At 46.9% G+C, this 24,470-nt stretch overlaps 1 protein-coding gene across 6 annotated transcripts in view; it reads left to right on the forward strand.

Moving 5' to 3' along the window:
* The window catches only part of LOC108002811 (irregular chiasm C-roughest protein), a 279,347-nt gene that overhangs the window by 141,736 nt on the left and 113,141 nt on the right, over positions 1–24,470 (forward strand). The window contains exon 5 of one of the 6 annotated variants that reach the window (XM_062071240.1): positions 7,559–7,701. The exons of 2 other annotated variants lie outside the window; for them this stretch is intronic. In XM_062071240.1, coding sequence (XP_061927224.1) covers positions 7,565–7,701 — 137 coding nt within the window. In that variant the 5' untranslated portion in view covers positions 7,559–7,564. Of the gene's footprint in view, positions 1–6,670; positions 7,702–24,470 lie in introns of those variants that run through there. 3 more of the 6 variants (XM_017064696.3, XM_017064697.3, XM_028669181.2) reach the window with 3 other exon arrangements.

The raw sequence follows: 24,470 nt of genomic DNA on the forward strand, positions 1-24,470 counted from the left end.
CCGGCTCGTAATATTAATTCCGACTTATCCCTGCGGAAACTTCGATGTCGCGGCACGTTTGCGGCGCGAGGGAGATGGGGGACGATTAGAGGAGAGGAGAGGGAACCGTTGTCTCGCGCATAAAAGTCGAGAACAGACCGGGTGGTCCTTTTCAACGTAGTAATTCGACAAATTGGTATTTCTTTGAAAGCGCGGCCAACCGCCTTCTTGGTCGTCGTCGTCGTCGTCGACCGAGGGAAGGAGAGAGTCAAATAAAGAAACGGATGAGGAGACGACGACGACGGTTAAGAGGTAAAGGGAACTGTCTCGCGGCAGACGGAAAAACGGTAGGCAGAAGGAAAAAGCTCGAAACGCATCCGAGCCACTCGACACAGTTCTCTCTCCGGGACTGCACAGAGAGAGAGGATAGTCGTAACGTTGCTACGGAGAGATCGCGGTGAAAATGAAATGGATGAATCGTCGCCGATATATCGTATCTGGGAATCGTTTTCCCGGTTGTCGATAATATAACTTTCGATAAAAGCCGGGCCCATTGTTCCAGCCTCGCGATCAGAGTAAGCGGTGGTGGAGAGTGGAAAAAAAAAAAAAAAAAAAAGAAAAGAGAAAAGGAAAACGTAAAGTCGAAGAAAAAACTGGTATTGTTTCTGGCAAAGATGCCACGAATCGACGGCGTGTGCGAGAGCGTGCTTGTTTGGTCGAACCAAGTTTTCCTGCTACTCGTTTTTCGTTCTTTTTATACCTCTCTCTCTTTCTTTCTTTTTCTTTTTCCTCTCGTCTCTTTCCAGCGCGAGAAAGAAAATAACGTCTTTGATAAAATGAGAATTATTCCGGTCACAATCGAACGATTGCTTAACATGTTTTTACGCAATTTCGTTTTACGCTATCGAGGGATATATGTATATATTCGGTTTAATTCTTCGATATACGCGTTTTCGCTTGTTAATTAACTTTCAGCCGCTGCTTCCCCCTCTCTCCTATGCATGTAAAACACATTGATAAAACTTGTATCAATAGGGGATGATAACCAACGAAAGATACCGTGCATTAGACATACGTACGTACGTTTCGTAGTCATTGCACATATATGAGCAAGTTGAGATAATATTGACCGGGGAAAATTGCGAAAATCGACGATTAATAATTCATCGGCGAGTCGAATGGTTCGAGTCGAGCAACGAAAAGAAGAGAGAGAGAGAAAGAGAGAGAGAAAGAAAATATAGAAGAGAAAAAAAAAGAGAACGACAGATAAAATTGAAAATAGAAAAAGAAGTTACGAAGGGCGAAAAGTATGATTATCGAAGCTACGTTAAAAATTGACTTGGCTTGATCCTGAATCGTTTCGTCGAATACACGGGTGGAAATCTATTATTCAACGTTGAAACGCACGATTAAATTTACGTCGGTCTCGAAATACGCAGCGGGGCGTGATACACGAGAAAATGTAGTTAGGAAATGGTGTGCATGCTAGCGAGCTTACGACAAAATAGCTCGATTAAGAGTCTATAACCTTACGATTAAAAACAGGAATGAAGGAAAAATATACATTTTTACCTTGCTGATGAACGTGATTGGCAATCATTCTCATCGAGGATTGAAAAGGCAGGATTGGAAATGCGAAAAATTCGATTTATCGCGAAATCAAACATGTCGTAAAATAAATATACATCCAGTCAAGAATACGGATGAATTTCAAGATACGGATCTTTCTTCTTCTTGGAGACGTTCAAAAAAAAAAAAGAAAGAAAAGAAAAAGAAAAGAAAACTAAAGTATCCGCTACGAAGCGATCGTCTCGTCGCGAATCGATAAACGTCAACTTCGCTCGCCCTTTGATTTTATTATTTCGTAGAGAGAAGATTGGTACACGATTGCGCCCCGTGTAGCCGAGAGGCCAAGCTCGATTGAATATCCCAGTCCTAACGGGTGATATTCCGATCGAACGTGGCCCGTAATCGAGTTCTTCGGTCCCATTCGTTGGGCGACGTTACGATGCCCTTCCGTCGCTTCCACAGGAGATCTCGAATTATCGGAGGCTCGAATTTATAATATTATCGGAAAACACTCGCTAGGAAATCCTCGAGCATCCTGTTATCGCGATAATACGTAACCCGTTTCGAGGTGCGCCTCCCTCCCCCTCTCGAGGATTCGAAAACACCACGTATGCATAAGTATCGACCCATTGGCGAGATTAGAGACAAGAGAATAAAAAGCAACGGAGTTGGCATCGGGCTAAGCCGTAAACATAGCTTCGTATTTATCCAAGAGACACGGTATATCGATTCAATTTACGTAGGACCGAGTTTTCGTAAGCTGGGTGGTAAGAAACCGAGTTCCTGGTTGGCGTTCTGCCACAATGGCAATACGTCCGTGGCCATACGTCCTTTTTTTCCCCCCCTCTCCCGTTTCTCCGTCCGCCAAGTCTTAGGCAAATAACGGGGGAAGTTTACGGGGGGGCGTGAAAATTTTGATCCCAAAGTAAAGTAACCACGACTGACCGCACCAACTCGCGCGAGAATAAAGCGAGAGAACCTCGAGGCGTGACCTGGAATCCGCCTCCACTTTTGAAATTTAACCCCGGCTCCAAGAAGGAAGATCCTTCCGCGGGATATAAGTAGTTTTAAATCTGGCTTATGCGAGTAACGTATTGTCCCGGTATAAATTCGCCGTTTTAATAGGCGGGTCGCGATATTTCACTCGGGAGTTGGCTATCCGAGGCCCACGGATATACGGGGGAGGGGATGAACGTTACAAATAATGTTCCTCGGGGTGACACAGCGGGCAACGATTAATTTATGAGACCGCGAATACTTTTGTTAAAAGGAATTGAATAAAAGATGAGCGAGGAAAGGCAACGGGACGAACGGAAAAAGCAGCTTCCCTTCCCTCCCTCCGTCTCGAGTCGAGGCCGTGTCCCTTGTTTCTTTATTAATTCTTCGCTGAAACTCGAGGAAAAATTGTTAACTTCCCGACGACGGTTCATTAATTAAACGGACAAAGTTGAGATATCGATCGGATGCTAAGTATGGTATTGAGTTATCGAGTTGCAGAGAGACTTCGATGGGGCAGTTTTCGTCGTCATGTTCGACCGTGTTATTCATCAATCATCGATCAACTTCTCGGATTGCGCGATCAGACCGTGGCGGTCGTTATTTATTTTTTCTTTCTTTTTTACCACCGTATACGGTGAACAGAAGGCAGTAGTAGGAGGATACGCGCTACGGTGTCGCGAATCGATCTTAAACGCGGCTTGGACGTGGCAAAAAGGGATCGTCGAATCCTTGGTTCGCGCGATGAAAATCTCCGCGTGATCTAAAGTGCTCCTAATGTATCGAGTCACGTTACAACTAAACGTTGTGCATTACACGGCGGAACGGGCGCACTCTCGAGGTCCGCGCAATGTTTCTGGCACGATCGGTTTTAATGGCGCCGCTCGGGACCACTTTTACGCTCTGCTTGTCGATTTCCACGGTATAGAGATAAATAGGAAGGGAAAGAAGGAAAGAGAGAGAGAGAGAGAGAGAGAGAATGGAGAAAGGGAAGAGAGACGGTGAAACAAGTTTTCAAGGAAAAGGCAAGGAACAGGTAAGTCAAGAAAGGACAATAAGTAGTTTGAAAATTTGAATTGTGCGAAAGGTTCGAGCGTCGTGAAGCTTCGTCCCTTAAGCTCTGGAAATTCCAAGTTTCTGGTAATATTTAGAGACCAAGCCCAAACTGCTGAATTCACGATATTTCTCCACGAAAAAACATGATTTCTCTCTCCCTCTCCAAAAAACAAGAATTCTTAAGAAAAACTAGCAACAAACCGTGTTGTTATATTTTATAGACAGGGGAGGAAACCGTTCTCGATATTTATTATGGAGGGTAGCTTATCGAGACGACGTTCCTTGCGTCTGTCGTCTGAGCGACAGGTACTGTCGACTGAAATTTTCCCACCGTTCAGCGAGAGAAAATCCAGGAGCAAGAATTAATTCTCCACTCGGTAGGGGAAGTTGGATGAGATTAAAAAAAAAAGAAAGAAAAAAAAGGGGGCATCTCGACGCGCATCTCATGTTAACATGTAACAATTCTCGCGTGGCATCGTGTTCTCGGCTCCCTCTCTCTTTCTCTCTCTCTGACGTGGTTGTTACTTTCGGATAATTACTCGTCGTTTCTACAGCGCGGTTCATCGGGTCTCTGTCGCTGAAAGCGATAGCTAGGTGGTTGAATGATTTCCAAGGGGTGGTGTGTAGGTGGGTAGGTAGGTAGGTAGGTAGGTAGGTAGGGTCGATATTCCCGTTGGCCGGACGCGCGACAATAGCAAACTTCGAGGTCGTCGCCTCGGATCAATCCATTAATACGGCACATTAGAAAATCAATTAAGCCGCAGCCCCGCTTAATCTCGTGTCCGAGGATTTGCCCGGTAACCTTCCAGCCTTCCAGGAAGAGAGATGGGTGGAGAGGAGGATCTCAGTCGGCGAGAGCTGACGGTTCTCACCGTTCAGTTCGTGCAAAAAGAGACAAGGGGAGGAAGGTCTCGAAGAGATCGAGGAGACTTAACCTCTCTCTTTCTCTCTCTCATTCTCGCTTCCTTTATCCCATACATTTTTACGATCCCGCAAAAGTCCGCTGCGCAAGCGTTGTTCGCCTCTTACGAAAATAGAAGAAGTAAATCACTTCTCGCTAGCTCTCGAGTTTTGGGAAAAGAAAATTATACAGCGTGGGAAGGGATAAAAAGCCGCATCAATGAGGATACCTTCAATGCGTATCTTCGCGGGATCTTCTCTGATCATTGTCCCTAATCATTGTTTTATTACGTTTGACAAAATCGTTCCATCGATAATTCCGTTTAACGAAACAGACGTACGACAGACGTACGACAGACGTTGGCGTTCGTATCAATCAATTGGTACATCTGGTAACATTTTAATCGAGAAGCAACGGATCGATAAGGCACTCTCTCTGTCTCGATCCAGTGTATTGATGGTATTCATGAGGGTGAATTTCAATGGAACTGGTTGCTACCGCGAACAGCAGAGTTGCAAGTTCAGTTCCCCTGTCGCTGTACGCGGGCCGCTCTTCCTTACCACCCCGATATCTCTCTGTCTGCATCGCAGTACGCAAACTTGGAAGATCCAGCGAGTTGAGTGCATCATTACGGATTAATATCCTCTCGAGGAAGCACGTAACCTAGAGCTACCATTCCTCGTTATCACCGTCGGTTATGTCAAACGAAATGTCATTTCACGGTTCCGCCGTCTTAAGGAAGCTTCTCCGTCCAAGCTTGGTCACTTCTCGAACCAAATTAAATCGAATCGATACGGTCGTACGATCTTATCCTTTATTACCAACCTGTTATTATTCCGCGGTTTCCCCTCTAAATATTTAACGTAAACTTTTCCGATTAACCGAGTAACGCTCGAGACGAACAACTTCTCTCTCCTCGGCAAAGTGAAAAACTTGGACAACTTTTTCCTCTCTTTCTCGTTGTATCTTTACCACCGTAAAGTCGAGTCCCCGAGACTCGAGATAAAATTTGAATTACAAAGATGCATAAAACGGACGATATCGCTATTTGTACCGAAGATCTGTTTCCGAGCGGTGATTCGAGCCATTCAGCTATCCGAGTCGAAACACACCTATTTCATCCCGCCGCCGTGTCTGTCCTTACTGTCGCGCATGAATGTAAAATATTCAACGACGCCGAGTTCTTCCAGTTACGAGATGATATTCCCTCCAGACAGAGAGTAACGCCGGCATAACTCTCGTTATCATCGTCGCCGATGTCGCTCAAGAGTTTCCCACTGGCGCGATCCCCGTCATCGTCGCGCGTCGCCGTCATTCCACTACGTACGCATTTACCTACATTTCTTCCGGAGGACGCATGCCGCAGGATCGAACGGCGCACGCGCACCACCGTTCCACGAGCATACCGTCAAACCGTTCGAAGTTCGGTATTCGAAATTTAATGACGGGCACCCACGCGAGTCGGACGCGTTTCGGGCCGAAGGAAGCGGACAAGTATCCCCGGAGCGAACGTTGACAAATATTTGTCGATGGCAAACGTTTACCCTTCGGCAAAGCGAAACCTAAGCTCTAAAGACATATCGCGCTCCGAGGCTACGCTATTATACGAGTAAACTTCTACCCGGCCTGTTTGACATTCCTCGACGTCTCCGAGCAAAGACGTCGGGATTCTTTTCTCGTACGCATCGCCACGCGTTGCGGGTCGTTAAGAAAAAAAACATCTGACCGAAGGATAATTCCGTTCTATCTTGACTTTAAATCGATCAAAGCGATGCAATCGTAATGGCACGAGTGGCGTGTAGATACGCCATCGGTAGACCGTAGAGGTCTCTGCACCCGCGGTCTTCGTTATCCCGTACGTACGTACTTACCGTACATTTCACGAGGATACATTCCCGCAGGAGAGCAGCGCGCCTGCGCTGAACGAGCGGTGTCTCTTCGTCTCTCTCTATCCGCGTGTCGCTCCCTTTTCGTTCGGTTCGTACCCCTTGCCCTCTCTTCCCCCACCGTGAGGGCAGCCCGCCACGCGACCGTTGCCCCCACCAGAAGCGTGAGCGTGTGTCACGCTCCGGGTAGCTCGGTGCGTGCCCATTAGAAGGAGGGGGTAAGGGGCGCGTGTGCCCTACGCGAGGCCGTAGTGGGGAGCGCTGCGCGGTCGATGGTGGGGATGCAAGTACGCTCAACAGAGAACTCGCGAGTAGTTTCGTACCAACTCTCGCGCGAGTCGGATGACGGGTGATATATGTTGAGCTCGTTCCCGTTCGCCGCCGACGTCCTTGCTTCGAGAAAGCGATCGGATTCGAAGCAGCACGAAAACATACGAGAGGATACCTGCTCGCAGAATCGGACGCGTCGCGTATTTACTTTCGCGTTGTGCTCACGTACCTCGATCTTTGTCTCCGTCCTACGTCCGTGCATACGCGTTCTCGTTCAGTGCAATTTCGCGTAACATCCACATGATTCGATCGACGAAAGACGCGCGAGTGTGCAACCGTTTCCCGACGCGAATGCCGTGATGCTGCACGGTAGTGGCGGAAGAAGATCGACGGGGCCACTCGACACCGTCTCGATCGCTTCCTCCTGACAGTATGAGCCTCGTGCATCGTCCTCGTCGATGAGATAGAGTGGTGTTCCGCTCCTGGGACGATGTCATTCCAGTGATACGCAAAAGTGAAGGAAGTTCCGATTCTATCCGAGTTGAGTGCGAATGAATGATCGGAACTACGTCGCGGACAAGTGTGCCCACTCGTTGAGGAGACGCGAATAGAGTGTGAGTGTGTCCGCGACGCGGATAGTGTGCTATACCCGGCAGAGAGTGAAGAGAACCGTGGTGGTACTCTGTAACACGTGTGACAGTTTCCGTGAAGGATAGAATATCTCGGGGTGTCGGGAGGTTGACCGGCGAAGACGGTGGTTTCGGACGTGGCCGTATCGTGTCTGTCTGTCGTCGGATTATATTCTCCAGTGTTCTACGATTAGTCGGTGTCCGTTGTTCAACGCCGATCGTGCCCACGTTAAGCAATGTTGATATAGTGTGCGTTAAACGTTGATTTCCAGTGAACAATGTTCGGATTCCTCGCTGCCGTGGACACCACTATGGATTTCTTTATTTTCAACACTGTGCCGATGCGACGCACAACCGCACACAGGAATAACGGGGATTTTGCGAGCAATAGATCGAGACGACGCACGACCGACAGGTACGTCGTAAATTTTTGTTTACCCAACCGTCGAACGACATGTTTGTTGACATTCCTGTTAGCTTCGAAGGTTACGACGATTATTGTGGTGTTGGGTCAGTGTCGATGGTGATGTGGTATTTTGAACAGGAATTCCTTTCCAAACAAGTAGCTCCATTGATAATTCTCCGATATCTCGTTCCCGGGGATATTTCGAAGCGCATGTGTAGGGGGAAGGGAGTGCAAAAAACATTCGGTGCAATGAACCACTGCATGTTAACATACACGTGTCAATACAATCGCGAGTGGGAAAATCTCACGCAATCGTACTTTCGAGAATTAAAGAAAAAAACAAAACGAAACGAAAGAAAACAAAAGCGAAAGACGAATCGTTGTAGTTTACAGATTGACCAGGAATGGTTGAAACGGGAATAATAAACGCGAAAAACGCGCGAAAGACGATGATTTCCGGTGGCATTTTCGTGTCGTGCGTGCTAAAATATTTACGCAGGATCGATATTCCACCATTGTCGCGATACGTGACTTGGACCGAGGTCGGGATCGCGTTGAGATCGCGTTCACGGTGATTCCGGGACAGGGGACACCGAGGACAGAGGGACAGGGAGATAAATGTAAGGCACGCGTCGTTATACTATCGATTTCTCTGGGAATAGGCCGGCGTTGCATACAGGGCGCGGGAATTAAATGGTGCGCGAGGGAATTTAATGCCATTAGCCGACGAAGAAATTTACGCGGTCGATATGAAAACGCGTATACCGTTAGATACGCAAGACGTGCTTTAGATTGTCGCGGCCGGTGATTAATGATTGCGTTAATGCTCGACACATAATTAACGAGGGAAAGGATTTGTCGAAAACGATCTCGCCAATTTTCTTCGAGCACCTCACGCCATCTCTTTACCGAACGCGCCAAGATACGTCTCGGGTTAAACTCGTGGAAAAGCGAAATCACGTGTTCCCCAATTTAATCTGGAAATACCGGCGAAACGAATTTCGATCGGTCGATGTGTAGAAATATCATCTATCTCCGTTCCTCCTCGATTTTAATAAGCATCGCGCGTAGATATCTCAAAAATCCCTGATAAGCTTCGGTGAAATCGTTTTTGAAAGGGAATCAACGACGAAGCTCGTATCTGAAGCATTTTATTGCTTCAATAACGAACTCACGTCGGTCGTTTCAGCTCCGTGGAAAATCCTGAGTCACCGGATTACAAAAGCACTTTCACGGAAGCGCGCACGTACAAAGATAGGAAAAGATACGTGGTGCTTGCTCGAGATACACGCCTCCAAGTTTCTCTCCATCGTCAAAGGGATTCGGTCAAAATTTTAATTTCGTCCTTTCTAAGGGCGGGCGATATTAAACGGCGAACGTACGAGGCCGCCGTTGTAATCTCGCCTTAAAGATACAGGATTAAGCGGTTGGCGCGTTGAAAAAGCCACGAAAACTTTATCTGTCTTGTATAATTTCGAGACAAAAGCGGCGCACAAAGTTATGCTTGCTCTCGTGGCTGTTCGCCGACGAACGTACCCCTTTTTGCCACGAATGTCAATGCGTACCACCTCTGCGTACCACCGCATTTGCCTAATGCTTGAAATCCTCGTGACCCGGTGTCTCGTAATCCGAGCGTGTATTTTAATTGGCTCACCGCGGCTGCATTTTTGGTGACGCGACATGATATAACGTCAGAGAAGATGTAACCACAATTTTAACCCCTTCGTTACACGAATCTCGGCTCATTCCCTCTCTCTTCCTCTCTTTCTCTTTCCCTTCCCATTTTCCACTCCTCTTCCCGACTTTTTTCCCCCTCTTTTTCCAACGCATGCAACACCCAACATCTATCGTAATCCCGTAATTTTAATCGTATCGATGGAAAATAGTTTTCTTTTTAACGACGGGATTTAATCGCGTAGCCAAATTTCTGCATAAAATCGATCGAACAACGGACAACCCAATTTTCGCGACCTCTCGTTTTATCGACGAACCGGTGCATCAACCTTTTCCATTTTTTACCCGTTCCCTCCTTTAATGATAAATAAATAATAAAAGAGAAATCGTACGCTATACCGACGGTTCATTGATTTCCATTTCCAACTTGATTAAATGAACTCTCTTCTCGCGGATTCATCGAAAAACTTGGCTTTTCTCCTACGGATACCAGACATATTTACGAGACATTACTCGCATTAATCGTAGAATACAATAGAAGAGAAAGATTCGGAGGCATACGGGGAATCGATGTCGAATGTAAATAAACTCGACATTGGGTAGCGTCGATAACGAGCGGATGATACGTATTGATACGTATTATCCACTCGTTACCGCTTCAAAAAACGTCCACCGTATTTTCCGTAAATTTTGGTGAAACGGAGCGGAATGATTCCGAGTCGCGTAGCAACCGGAGAAGAGATTATTATTCGCTTTTATTTGAAAATAATGAGTCGCGTCCCGTGCTGCGCGAAAATCAACGCAAAACCCTGGTGCATTCGCGCGCGATACGCGCGCCTATCACTCTGGCAAGCATAAATATTTTCATTTTCAATCCAACCGATCGGATTCACCGCACCACCTAGTTATTTACAATAGAATTACGAAGGTAAAAAAAAAAAAAGAAGAAAAAAGGAAAGAAAGAAAAAAAAGGAAAAAAAATAATATGAAAAGTAGGAAAAATTGAAGAGAAAGAGAGGTCGAAAAGGGAGGGGAGGGAGAAGCAGTGTGGCGTGACACAGAAACACAGTGGAGAGAGATAGGACAGAATAGGACGAATGTTATACGCAAGGGGAATGGGATATTACCGGGACATTTTAACGGCCAACAAAGACCCGTCTCCGCTGAAAATTCGAACTTGGATACGATCCTCTCGTTCCGCGAAAATGCGCCCTGTCCCGCTTTTACCACGAATACGATCGCGAGCAACGATTCGCCCGGAATTACTCGAACCGAAGCTCCAGCTTCGCGAACACTGGCAATTCCGGATCGAAAATAATCCTTTTATTTGCCCCGGTCACGGTGGATATTCGGTAAGGGAACTCTTCCTCGCGCAAATCCTTTCGCGGGATCTTTTCCAGGGGCGGGTCCGGAGTTCGAAAAAACAGTCATTTGGAGGGAGGAAATAAAGAAGGGGGAGTGGAGAGAAAGGGAGAGAATCGAAGGTGGGATAGAAGCGTGGATACAAACGACGAGACGAAGTTGCTCGTGATAAAACGAGGAAAAGGAAAACGGGGCGCAGGGTGCTCGAAACCGTCGAAAGTTTGACCTGGTTCCGCGAAATTATCCTTCCATTTGGCAGCGGTGCAACCAGAGGCTTTCTCCTCTGGTTTCTGTCGTAAAATCGACGAAAAGATGGTGGAAGCGGCATGCACGCGGGATACGAGTAATCGGGGGGGGCTTGCGTTTCGTTTCGAAATGAATCGAAATAAAGAGGCGTGGAACGTAATACCACGTAACTTGGCAATTTTAGAATGGTTCGAAATCGATAGCTCGTCGTCTTCTCGTTGCGTGGCTCGCTTTTTATCTCGATCATCTCCATCGATAGAGATAGACGGGATAGGGAAAAACGAATCCGCGTCTTCGAGACTCGAGGCTATCTCGTGTTGGTATTCGACGAACGAACGATGGTATTCCACAATGGAGAACCGTCGATCGGGGATACCATTCGTGTCGTTAAACATCCCTCCCGTTTCGAAATTGCAACTATGCCAGATCGAGGGATGGTGGTAATACAGACTCAACCAAAGAGAAAACTAGGCGCGTTGCTTTTCGTGTATATATATAATGCGTGAATATTTTCAGGAGGAAAGCGAATCGAGGAAAGCGAAGGAGAGAGGGGAGATGGGCGAGACGTTGCATAGTTTGGAAACATTTGATTGGCCAGACCGGATGAAATGTTATCAGGGATATCTAACGCGTTGGAAACTCGCGCAAATTATGCGCGGATTTGAATGATACCAGTGGAAACATCGTTGCAAACAGAAGTTGCCGAAAGTTGGAAACCGCACCGGCGCACCGATCAGCAGCTGAGAATGGGGGGAGGTGTTGCATATCGGGGGAGAAGTTCTTCCATCGCGCTGATCGAGCGCACGAAAACGTTCACCCTGTGTTATTTTCGGTCAGCGAATTTGTGGAACAAATTTTCAAACAGGCCGACCCCACCATCGGTTAACCGAGTTAAATAACGATATCTCGAATTTTACAGCGATCTTTCGAGCTTTATGCAATTTCGCGAATCGTTCCCTCCCCTCTACGATAGTAGTTCTCTCGGCCTGAATTTATGACGTTTGCGGGGACGGGAGAAGTATCCTTTTCTCGCGACGTCGTCGATCGAGTTCCCTTGCTTTTCACGATCTTCCATCCAGTTTCCATCTAGTGGAAAATAAGAAAGATCGTGATAGAGCGCGTTGAAAAATGAAGATCGCGAAACGGATGGATGGGGCAAAAACGCGGAAGTGGATCGACGGTAGGGACATGTCGAAAACATTGACAAAGACGGCCACGTTGGAGCGAGCATTATATTATAGCGATTCGACGAGGAGGAGTGCAGGAAGCGGCGAACCGTGAAACGCGGTGTCGGACGGAGAGAGAGTAAGCGAGGGTGAGAGGGCGAAAGGGAAGGAGAAGAGGAGGGGAAAATCGGTAGCGATGTTCGGGCCGATTTGTCGGCGTAAATTCACGGCTTTGGAGGAAGTAGACGATGATATAACGTTAGACGAGCCGGGCTGGGGTACGAGCGAGGCCACGTAACTGTTCGGTTCGCTGTGGCAGGGTTGTCGGTGACCCAGCAGCAACCTCTCCTCTCCGCCCTCTCTTAGCCCTGCCTCTTTCCTCCGTCTCTCGTGGTCGATCGATTCGCTAAAAGTAAATAAAATTCACCCCTTCGTGGCGCACGGCGGCAGGCCAGGCTCGTTGGTGTAAGTGTCAGTGCTGGTTGTAATGCAATAAATCAAACCGTCGATGGAGAACCGAAAGTCATCGGGCAAACTTGTGCTTCCACGTTCCCGTGCTTGCTTCCGCGCTTCGCCGAGCAAATCGGCCAACAAACCGGTAAAGGCTTTTTTCTTTCACCCCATCCCCGTCGCGGCAGTGGTTAAGACGATTCTACTTGTAAAACAAAACCGAGAGAGGAGGGAAGGGATCGGCGTTGCTCGAGTTGACCCGTTGAGCTCGTTAAGGGTCGCGTTTAAAAAGACGTTCGGTAGCCGCATTACCGTTCGACCAACCGTCGATTTCCATTTGCTTCGACTAAACACGGGGCAGACGTTGTTGCGTCGTTTTACTTACGGGATTGTCTCGATAGTCGGGGGGCTTTAAGGGGCAACGAAATTCCTCGATGACCCAGTTCGCTCAATTGGCTCCAATCCGGCGAGCCAGCTACACTTTAAATCTAATAATTCAACTGATTAATTTTTCTTCCTTCCTTTCGTTCCTTTCTTTCTTTCTTTCTTCCGACAGCTCTTCGAGGATGTTTTCTTTTCTTCTCTTTTCTTTTTTTTTTTTTTTTTTCACTTTGGTTAGCTCCACGTTTCCGATCGTCGAGAAACTTTTCTTCCCGATACTACGTTTCCAAGTAACGAATTTATCTAGGTTATTCCACGTGATGCAATCCAGTTTAGCGAATTGAGTTTTAAACTTGATTACCGAGCCGACAGATACTCTCGGTATATATCCGCGAAACGCCTCGCTCGACGAAGAGGAGTTCGCACGAGTTGCGAAGAGAATTAATTTCACGCACGGATAGGACACGCGGCGATCGTCGTTCTAATGGTTAATAACGGTAAAACTTGCCCAACTCGTCTATTTGTCATTGTCATTGTTCTGCTACACTGTGTCGAGACTCGCTCCACTTTTATACGAGGGGCTTTTAACATCCGTGAGATTTCGCGAGAGGTTGCGCTCGATTTCCAGCTTCGTCGAAACCCGTCGGAACGAAGGGGCAGGGGTGGAGGAGGAGAAAAAGGAAGGAAATGGAGGAACACGGCGGGATGCAATTCTCGCTCGAGGCGAGAAAAGGAACGCTTGTTTCTTCCAATTCCTACGGTTGTTATTCTTCCACGACGACAACCCGCACCGCGGCAGATATCTCGCCCAGAATACCGTCGATAAATCGTCGAACGAAAAGTCGAGTGTCGTCGAGAACATGAACCGATGTTTGAGCGCATCTAGCCCGATACAACGCGAGAAGTTAAAGAGGGGACGAAAACGGTCGAAATAAAATGACGCGAAATAAAAATCACCATTAACATCTCAGGAAGATTCAATTAATTCGAAAGATGTAACGAAACGATTTTCGATTTTATTTTTATTTGACGTTGAATCGAATTAAATTTCAATTCCATTTATATTTGTCGTGTTAATTCGAACGATCGCGTTGGAAACTGTTTCGACGAATGGCCCCGTTTAAAGCAACTTATTTTACGAATACGTAAGAAAGGTCTGGCTCGCTACGTCAGACTCGCGTAACAGGTGGTTCTTGGGAAGGAAATGAAATAAAATTAATTTTTGGTTCCGCGAAGCGTGATATGCCCACCCGGTTGCGCGGTAGTTCGTCACTGTCGGTGTTAATGGAATTACGGGTCGCGGAGTTGCCGCCGATCAAAGCTTGGTCGATTCCTTTTCGAAGGGAAGGGATGGGCGAGAGGGGGTGGACAGCTCGACGAAATTAGTTTTCCACAATACGATAAATTGCAATAAAAGAGCGATGGTGGCGCGGCGAAAAAAGCACCACCGCCCGAAAACCTATTGAGATCGATCGACCCACTCGAGATGCTCGCTCGTGCGAGGAGATCCACGTTTTCTCTATTTCGAGGGAAATATAAATCGATGATAACTCTATGCATTTTCGTATCGTCATCCAAACGATTCGTAACTTTCTCGATCGGACGTCGTCGATCAACTCGATTCGACTCGAATTTCATTAAAGGGGGAACGAGAGAGAATAACAGCGCAATTTCGACCTGCACGCAACCATTCTCCAACGAATTTGCACGAGACGTGGAAAATCCAGCAACGCGTTTGGAAACGGAATGCAAATATCCCGAAAATCTTATAAATCGAGGAGCGGATGCTCTCCTCTCCTTGGGGGAGAGAGTAAAAGTCATCGAAAGTGGGAAGGTTAACTCGATTCCGTCTGGGAGAAGAGGAAAAACTTGGCGGCGAACGATTCGATTTTCGTCGTAGATTCGATTCGTGTCCGCCGGATTCGCGTCGACGTAACCGACTTACCTCGAGACCCAACGTGTATTGCGTTGGTCCGATCGAATGTTTATTCGGAACGGGAGATTTAAAGGGACGGCGCGGAAAAGGGGAGGGGAGGAGGAGGAGGAGGGAGGACGATTTGCGTGTTTTAAACGCGTCGTCGAAATGAAATGAGCGGAGATTCGTGGAAGGAAAGAAAATTGCGGGCGTTAATGAAAGTATAGAAAACGAGATCGCCGAATGAAATTAACGTTCGTTAATTTAATAATTAAGTCTGGCAGCGGTTCTAATTAAGCGGTATGAGAGAACTTGGCGCGTATCGTCGCTTCTCTCTCTCTCTCTTTCTCTCTCTGTCTATTTCTTCCCCTTCTATCTTCGTTTTAATATGATATTAATGTCTGCGCATTTATGTTCATTAATTTCAACTGGGAGCGACGCGTATTTTTCCAGTGATTAGGAAAGGAACGGAACGGTGGTTTCTTTCGACGAGGCGTAGAAAGATTTTCGTTCTCAACGATCAATCCTCGGTTACAGTTCCAACACGAGATGACAATTAACCGTAATCGATTAATTTGCGAATACTAAATATCCTCGCGGCTCGTGTTATATTCCCATTCCCATCCACCCGCGCGAACAGCGTATCCGCATGCTCGTCCATCACTTTGTCCAGCCGCAAATTAATTATCTCGTAAGCATTATTTTAATTAACGCGACCACCTCGAAAACCCATCCCCTGCTTTTTTTTTCAGACCAGCCACATTTCCGTTTTCCCCGTGTGTCGTAGTTTTTTTTTTTTTTTTCTCGTCTTTTTAAACTCTTTCCTCCCCCCTCTCTCTCTCTCTCTCTCTCTCTCCCCCCTCTCTATTTTTTTTACTGGCCTCTTTTACTCTTCCTCGTCTTTCTTTGATGATTTTTTATGTAAATAAAAGTGAACATATTCGTTAGAGGATCTCGCGTGAAATAGAATCGACGATAGAATACACGCGTAATAACAGTTTGATGAAAATGAAACCGTTTACCCGACTTGGTTCTTACGAGACGAGTTTTTCTTCTCTGTCGCAGAGGGAATAACAATAATTAAATGAAATCAAATAAAGCTGCTCTCGTCGTTAGTTCTTTTCTTCTTCTCTTTTTTTCTTAAGTTTTTTCCTCTTTCTCTCTCCTACTCTCTCTCTCTCTCTCTCTCGACTTTTCCCTCTTTTTCCTCGTTCCACGAGGAGCAGAGAAGATCACAGAGAGAAACACGAGAATGTACGCGCCCCCTCTATGACTCGTCGTCATTAGAAGACGCTAATTGCGAGTTAGGCACGAGGATGCTCCATCTCCGAGAACAACGTCACTTTATATCGTCGGGGAGGGGTGGGGGGAGAAAGAAAAGAAAGGCCCTGGCGAATCGCGACGAGCTTCAAACGGTTGGACGATGACTTTGCGACGATTTACTCGTAGCAAAGGAAAAAAAGAGGGTGAAAAGAACGAGGGATGAGAAGAAAAAAATCTAAAGTGCGACGAACTGTTTGCGGTGAAAATACGTAACGTACGTACGTTTCTCTCTCTCTCTTTTTTTTTTCCTCTTCTTTTTTTCCCCTCCCTCCCCCCATCCTCTTTCGCAACACGACACGTATATACACGGCGCGTATAGAACGTGAGCGGATGGAAAACATATTCCGTAGTTGTTATTTCGCATTTCCTCTCCGCGTTACTTTAATTATCGATATTTAATGTGTTAATAATTATCGCGATACCGACGCGCGCGTAATCGATTGCTCGCGTTAAACGAGCACGGTTAATCGAGAACGAGGGAGAGGCGAGAGGCGAAGGGAGAAAGAGGGAGAAAGAGAAGATTCTCTTTTCCTGAGCAGGAATCGTTACACGAATAATTCCACTTAACGCCGTCCCTCGCCGTAACGAAACGGAGACAAGAATAATAGAGCGTGGAACAAGATGGTTAAAGGTTAAGGCTACCCTCGAAACATAAATAAATGTTTGTATATGGACTATTTGCATAAACATACATTTTCTCATCGTATATATTCGTGCCGGTTTGCATAAATAACGAACCGGGAAATACGGAATGTAAAATAGCCCCGATATAGTTTCCTCTCGCGCGTTAGTTTCCCCCCTCGGGGGAGGGGGAGAGGGGGATGCAACGTTGAATTAATAGGAAACCAAGAAGGACAAACGGTTTTTGCCTTTTATCCTCTCCGTCTCTCCTTTTCGTTCGCGATATTTCACCCATCCTTCTCTCTCTCTATCTCTTTCTCTCTCTCTCTCTCTCTCTGAATCGATTCACGAAACGAAACGTTTATTGAAACGGGTCCCAACGACCTAAATGGCCGCGATTAAGGACCCGCGTGTGTAACAAGCACCGATTCGGATGATCGTTAACGTCGTAATCGCGACGCGGCTTTCGAACGAAGACCTATTCGCAATTAGTGATTACCAGCGAATTAGATTATTGACTGGACGTCGATTACCGTCTACCACCGCCACCCTCGTCCACGTATCCGAATGGAAATGGTGTTCGCGCATCCGTACCGTTGGCCACGACACACGTTATTTCCATGCTAATAATTCTCCGTGAAGTTTGTAATCGGTTGAATGTAATTTTGTAGTAAAAAAAAAAAACCAAACTAATGTTCACCGTTGCCAGACGATCTCCAAATACGATAGGCGGAGGAACACGGGTATAATTAAAATATTTCTTTGCTCGAATCGAGATTTCCTTCCTTCCGATCCAACGATTTTTCTCCCTCCCCGAGAAACATCTTATCTCGTAAATCTCGTGATCGAGCGTGGATCTCGAAGTAATAAGATAATAGGTTTCTCGAGCAAAGCGGAGAATTCTCGAATATCAACGCAACCATCCTTTCACTCGAGGATAAACGAGGATAATTCTCAATCTCAACAACGATTTATACCCTTCCCTCTAGGGTCTATCGACCAGGGGAGGACGACTCGTCGGATTCGAATCGAACGTGTATAATTCCCTATCTATCTATGAATCGGGCGCAAGTTGTTCGCAAGTTGATCGAAGATGGCGCGGTACAAGCTATAGTTCGGCTCGTGATCATCGATAGGTTCGTGAACCAAGGCGGGTCGAGAAGTTGGAAGTAAGGAGGGGGGAGCAAAGTTGCTCAGTGGCAATTACCGGAAGATCGGTCGGAAAAACCGGCAGCGCTCGCGCCCGGATTCTCCTTCGAAGCGTGGCGTGGGCCGAGCGGGTAAAGTAACTATTCTCATTGCGGCGCGATAAATGGAGATCGTTTAAGCCGTCCACTTTTTCCCCCTCCCTTCCCAGAGATAAATGACCGGCCGTTTCGTGCGTCTTAACGTTTGTATTTCCGGCTATGCCATCGAGACATCGTTCGATTCCTCGCTTAATCGCTCGTTTTATTCCAGCTTCTCGAATTTCGAGATCGGTAAGGTTTTCTCATATCTCCGTCGAATATTCGATGGAATATAAGGACGATCGGATAAAAAGGAAAAGAATTACAATAAAAGAACAACGATCCTCGCCTCCCTTCGCTTTCCCTTTCCTCGTTTCATCTCGTATCTCGAACCTCGCCTCTTCGAACTTTCCACTTCGAGGGGGGGAGAGGATTTTCTATCGTCCCAATACGATATATCAACCACGCCGCTTTCCAAAGTCCGCCTTATCGTGACGGCTCGCGTGCTCAGACGCGTTCGGTTAAATCGATCAATTGCCGTGAATTGGCCCTTTCGTTGTAATATCGCGGCGCGGTCGTTAATCAGCTGGCAATTGCCACCCGCGCCGGTAATTTTCCAAAGGGCCAAACGACACGAACTCGAACGTATATAACGAGTACACAGTTTCGCGAGCTCGATTTCGAGGCTTGATTATTTTTCACTATCCGATAAAATGCGTGCGGGGTCTTCGAATATTTGCTCCTCGTCGTTTGTACAGAGATCGAATCGATTCGAGGTCGGAACAATTGGAGAACGAAGCGACGCCTTTCTTTTGTTCTCTCCCCTCTTTCTATCTTTCGAAACCCTCTTCCTTTTTCCTTATTCCCATCATCTCTTTTATCGCGTCTCCGCGTTTTCAACGGATATATATATATATATATGCACCCTTCGATAATTCATTGGCCGACGATACTACACGACAGGTTCCACGCAGCGCGACAGATCAATACGCTTTTACAATCGCTGCATGGAACGATAATTATTGCTACACGCGCGATAATTCACGACGATGTCCCTCGGTAGGCATCCGTGTATACTGTGCGCGACGGCGGAAAGAGACTTGCAGAGGGAGAGAGAGAGAGAGAGAGAGAGGAAGAGGAAGCAAATTATAGGGTGGTGTACAACACGGTACATTGTATTTTATTAACGTCAACGTATTAACGCGACGATGGCCTCGGTTATCGATGCGAATTTTGCAATTGTAATCTCGAGACGAGCAACGCTGGTCAAGCTGGATCCCTCTCAGGTTTCGTGCACTCGAGAGATCGACGCGCAAATTTTAATGTTCTTAATTAAAAGCGTATCAAGGCGAGTTTCGAAGGATTTCACGCGACTCGACTCGTCGGCCAATCTCGAGCATCGCAGCACCATCCAGCACTCGAAGGGAAAATTTTTGATTAAAAGTTTGCACTTGGATAAATTTATATACGTACATACACTTTTATATATGTATACACACGCTCGAAATCGTTATCATTCGTTCATTTGTCTAGCAAGGATCGAAATCCCCTCCTCTTCCACTCCCCCTGCCGCTCGATTCCTCGTCAATTCTCGGAGATTTTCACGTTCAATAATCGAATCGTCGTTTGCGAATGATAATCGGCCAGTTCGGCCATGTTTGAGACGAACGAGCAACTCCATGGATAATACCGACCGATAAGAGCAAAGGAAGATCCTTCTTCCTAAAGACCATTGGCAAACGGTGATTTATCTGGACGTATGGAAGGATGGAGGACGTGCATTCGCGCCAGACCCCCATCACCCTTTATCCGTTTCCACCACCGTGACGCCTTTTCCTTGTAATCGATCGACGATTTATACGCTCCACGCTTCTCGATCGCGGTTGGAAATCTTTTTTTTTTCTTTTTTCTTTTTCTTTTTTTGCAACGCGTTTCCATCACGGTGCGCGAGCCCCTGCACACTCGTGTGCATTCGTTCGTATCCCATTAACTCGTTAATTGATCACGAAATTATTCGTGGAATGTTTATAAGAAGCGAGATATACACGAGCGTGTGTATCGAATTCAATTCGAAACATCGAAACATCGAATATTATCATCGCTTGAGAACGATTTTCCGCGTTTCCACGCGTTCCCACCTAAATCTGTACAATTATAATTATGATATTCGTATTATTGTAAATAATCTTCTGTATCGTAGTTGGTATTCGCGGTTTCGCCGATGTTATATAAATGATTCCACTCAGTCAGGATTTCGTGTAAACTTTTCCACGTAATTAATCGCAAGCTTTTTTGTTATTTTTTTTTTTTTTTTTTTGTAATACAGATATATCCAGAAAACACGATGTATGGAAAAATGAAACGCGTATAACCCTCGATACCTTTATACCGATTTTTTGTTACGGGTTTTCGAAATCGTTACCTTCCGACCAATTAATTATTTCCTTAAAAGCGTGCCACGCTTCACGCGATGTTCCACTATTTACGATCAAACGGTATAATAATAATTATAATTTTCTGCAACTCCAACTTCTCCGCTTGGAACGTTTTAAAACGATTCGAACTTTCAGAAGGAAAAAATATATATACATATCGTTTCCTTTCCTCTATTTTCACGTACATAAACAACGAATAAATTACGTTTCGAAGAAAAGATCAAGAAAACGACGAGGAATTTTAAACGTTTCGATCGCTCCTCTCCTCTCTCTAATAATCGGATCGCATCAATTATGTATCCCCCCATTCTTTCTTTTTCTACTTTTTAAAACTCTCTGTTTTAAACGCGTAAAGCAGAGGATTATCCGTTGGCCGAACACGAGGGAAATATAACGGGCCAGCTATTCCGCCCAGATCGGATCCGACGTGTCCGGTATTTATAGCGGGGATCGGCGCAAAGTATTGCGGCGTTGCACGCGCGGCCAATATGCATATCGCGTTCAACGTGTAATTAACAAGCTCGCGAGAAACGGGATTTTAGCGCGGTAATCGAATTACTTGGTTCTACTTGGAGGAGCGTGGCGGGTACGTGGCCGGTGATAGGCCCTCGGACCACTGTCCTCCGATCGATTTTGCGCCGCCTCGTCTCGCAGCCGACGATTCCTGGTCGACCTATTACCCGACCGTATCTATGCGGCCTATCGCCGAGATAACCGTGCTGCGCGCTCCCGAATCGATACGAATCGATAAGAATTATTTCTCGAAGAATTTTCACGGGAAGATCGGGGAGTCGAGATAATCGAGGACATGTGTCGAATCACGAGGACGAGTCGTCGAATTAAACCGGTAACACCGGTTAAACCGAGTCGTGATCGGATGTATCGGGTTAAAACGAGCTCGATAATACGGCATTAAATTTTGTTCCTTGGATACTGATAACCTGATAGCGTTTCTTTCAGGAATTTTATGTACGAGTCCCGCACCTTCTAAACGAACAGGTTTTAGCTTCGATCTTATATTCGAACGACATCCGCTCTCTCTCTCTCTCTCCACTATTTCTTAAGATATTAAGAGACAGGTAACGAGGGGAAACGTGTAATATATAATCGTCTGGTGAGTCGGAATTAATTCTAGCGCGTCTGCATCGCTCGATTTTTATTGTTCACGATACACGAATTTTGCGGGAACCACGCGCGCAACAATCGAACGGGGAGGGGAAAAAAGCAATAAAAAGGAAGAGAAGGGGAGGAAAAAAAGATCCGAACGAACGTGTGCAGTGCAGAAAAAAAGAGAGAGAGAGGGAGATGAAAATAAAACGAGTAGAACTCGAATAACAAAGCGGCGGGACCAAATTGATCGTTAAGTGCGTGGACCGCTTACGATCGATTGATTGGTCCGCTCGATAACCGAAATGGAGGGGAGGACGGTCGCACTCGCGCGGCTGTAAATCTCTCGAGATGGTGATCATAGGGTGGCGCCAATTAACAGTGGATTATGCGAATCAAAATTAGCGCGCGCATCAATTTCTGCGCGGCTACCGGCGGCGTGCGTTCCCCTGCACACGTGGCGGGAGGAGGGGAGAGGCGCCGTTGTTAATTACACGCCGTTAATTGCACAGATATCCGCGATACGCCGGTAATCTCGGTCGGAGAAGGAGCGGTGGCGGGTGAGCGGAGCGTGCACTTAAACGGCATTCGTTGCTCGCCGATTATCTATCCGAGATGGGAGGGAAGGGGTTGAAGCTCGCCTAGCATCGCCCGTATAACCCTCCGGCCTGTACGTGGTGTATTTTACTTTGTTTGATCTGCCCAGGAAGAGAAAAGGGAGGGGGTCGGATGACACGTCGAGGCCGGAGAATGTAACTTACGATTACGGGTTTCCTGTTCCCATCTCAGCCGGTATTATCGAGCAGGTTTCGAGAAAAGCGGATGGCTCATCTAACTTGACCGTTTCTCGGGATGGAAGCTTGTTTCACGCACACACAGTGGGGACCGTGTGGTTTCTGCGAGGGAGAGGAAATATTCAAGTTTCCGGTTAAGTCAATTTTATCGCGGATTGTTCCGTGTTCCGTCCTCGTGTATTTGCCGTGTTGGGCAAATTTCTACTTAAACTAGCCCTAATATATTTCTCTCTCTCTCTCTCTCTCGGTACGTATAAGGAATTTTGCGGAATGGTGAATGGCGTTGAACGTTGAATTCCAAGGCGTGCAGCTGCAACCGATCTTATCGCGCGGTGTTCTCGCACACGAGAACGATTGTTCCGGCCGATAATATAGGCGGTACGCCAGCTAGTGTTCCGTGTAACGGCGAGAATTCTGCAGTCCTCTCGCCTTTCGTGGGCAAGAGGCGCACGCCTTTTCGTGGCCTGGCTATGGCACGGCCGATGGGAACGATGGGTAGTCGGCACGGGCGTACCGCCATCCATCTCGAGGGGAAATAGAGGCGAGACTAAGCGAGCGTCAGCTCCACGTACCGGACGACCCAGAGGCGGATATATTCGATGGTTCGATCGCGAAGCTGCCTCGGCACGTGCAACGAAGTCTGCTCTCGAGCTCTCCTGATATGCGCGAAAATCAAAGCGCGCACGTACGCGTCCCGGTGGATATATTAATTTATTTCCGATACGGAGGTAATTTCGATAATTAACTTGAGGACTCCACGCGAATTCACGAAGAAAAGAAACGAGATAATTAGTCGCGCGACGAACGAGGATCGCCTATCCGTATTTAGCCGCGCCATTTTTCTTCGTCCGTGATTGGCGAAACCAGTTTTTCCAAGGCGACTCGGCTTCGAGCCGAGTGCCACGTCCTAATGAGAGAGCCTATCCTTTCGATAAGATATTCTTCTGGTATTCGTAGCGCGTTTCGCCTTTCGTTCTTCTCGTTCCATCTCCGCCCGTGATCCAGATTTCGCGGTTCCCGTGGGAACTCGTTCTCATTCGAAGGCGTAGGTAAAAGTGAAAAGTCGCGAGTGAGACTATGGGCGGGTAGGGGAGAGGGATACGCGACGAAGCCGAGCGTAAAAACGCGAGCTCGGTGGATAATATCCGCGCTTGGCCCGCGGCGAGGATTCACCGGGAGGATCCGCATCGTAAAACACTTTAAACGGAAAACATTGTAGAGTTTTTGGTCGACGGGGCTATTACGAGCGCAACTTGGTTGGCTGACGAGTTGGAAATTTATCGAGCACCGACTACGCGGCGCCAGACTACTTTTCCTTGCTCTCGTTTCGAGTCAGTTTTATAGTTTTATATACACGGTCGCGATGCCGGCACAACGACGTTCCTTTGCCAACCTTCGCCGACCATCGGATCCATTTCTATCGTTCCTCGTTCGTCTCGCGTAATTCCTTGGAGTCACGAGGAAAAATTGCCGTGGCGCCGACACGTCGATGGAACACGAACTAGTCGACAGTTTCAGCGCGAGACGTGGACAATACTTGGGAAAAAAAAGGAGAAGTTGAACGTCCAAGTCTGCCCGCCGTTCCTTCCTCCATCATCCCTTTGTCGGGCCTCGTCCGATATAATCTCGTCGAGCCAGATTCGATCGATTCTTTTCACTCTGCCCCTCTCCCTCTCCATCTCTCTCTCTCTCTTTCTCTCTCTCTTGATCCACTCGAAAATTTTTTTCACGAAATTTCGTCGAAAAAATGGATACGTTGTCAACGCCGTGTTGCTCGCATTCTCGTCATACCTATGTCATCGCGCGTACATTTTGCCGTCGAACTTTCACAGGCTATCCGACCGAGCAGGGAAATGGCGCGTTCGTCAGTTGAGTGCATCCTCATTATGGTCAACTCGTGTAACGCCCAACCCTGTCGCCGAGAATGTGAACTTTTCGCATCAGGATCCGAAATGTATCCTGTGCAGAAATATCATTTTCACCGCGCGAATTCGTTTCCAACGCGAGATAGAAATCACGCCACGCGAGAACAGTTTCTCGAAATTACAATACTTCAAATTACAACTCTTTCAACGTGC

Source organism: Apis cerana, linkage group LG2 (genome assembly GCF_029169275.1).
Source record: "Apis cerana isolate GH-2021 linkage group LG2, AcerK_1.0, whole genome shotgun sequence".
NCBI lineage: Eukaryota > Metazoa > Arthropoda > Insecta > Hymenoptera > Apidae > Apis > Apis cerana.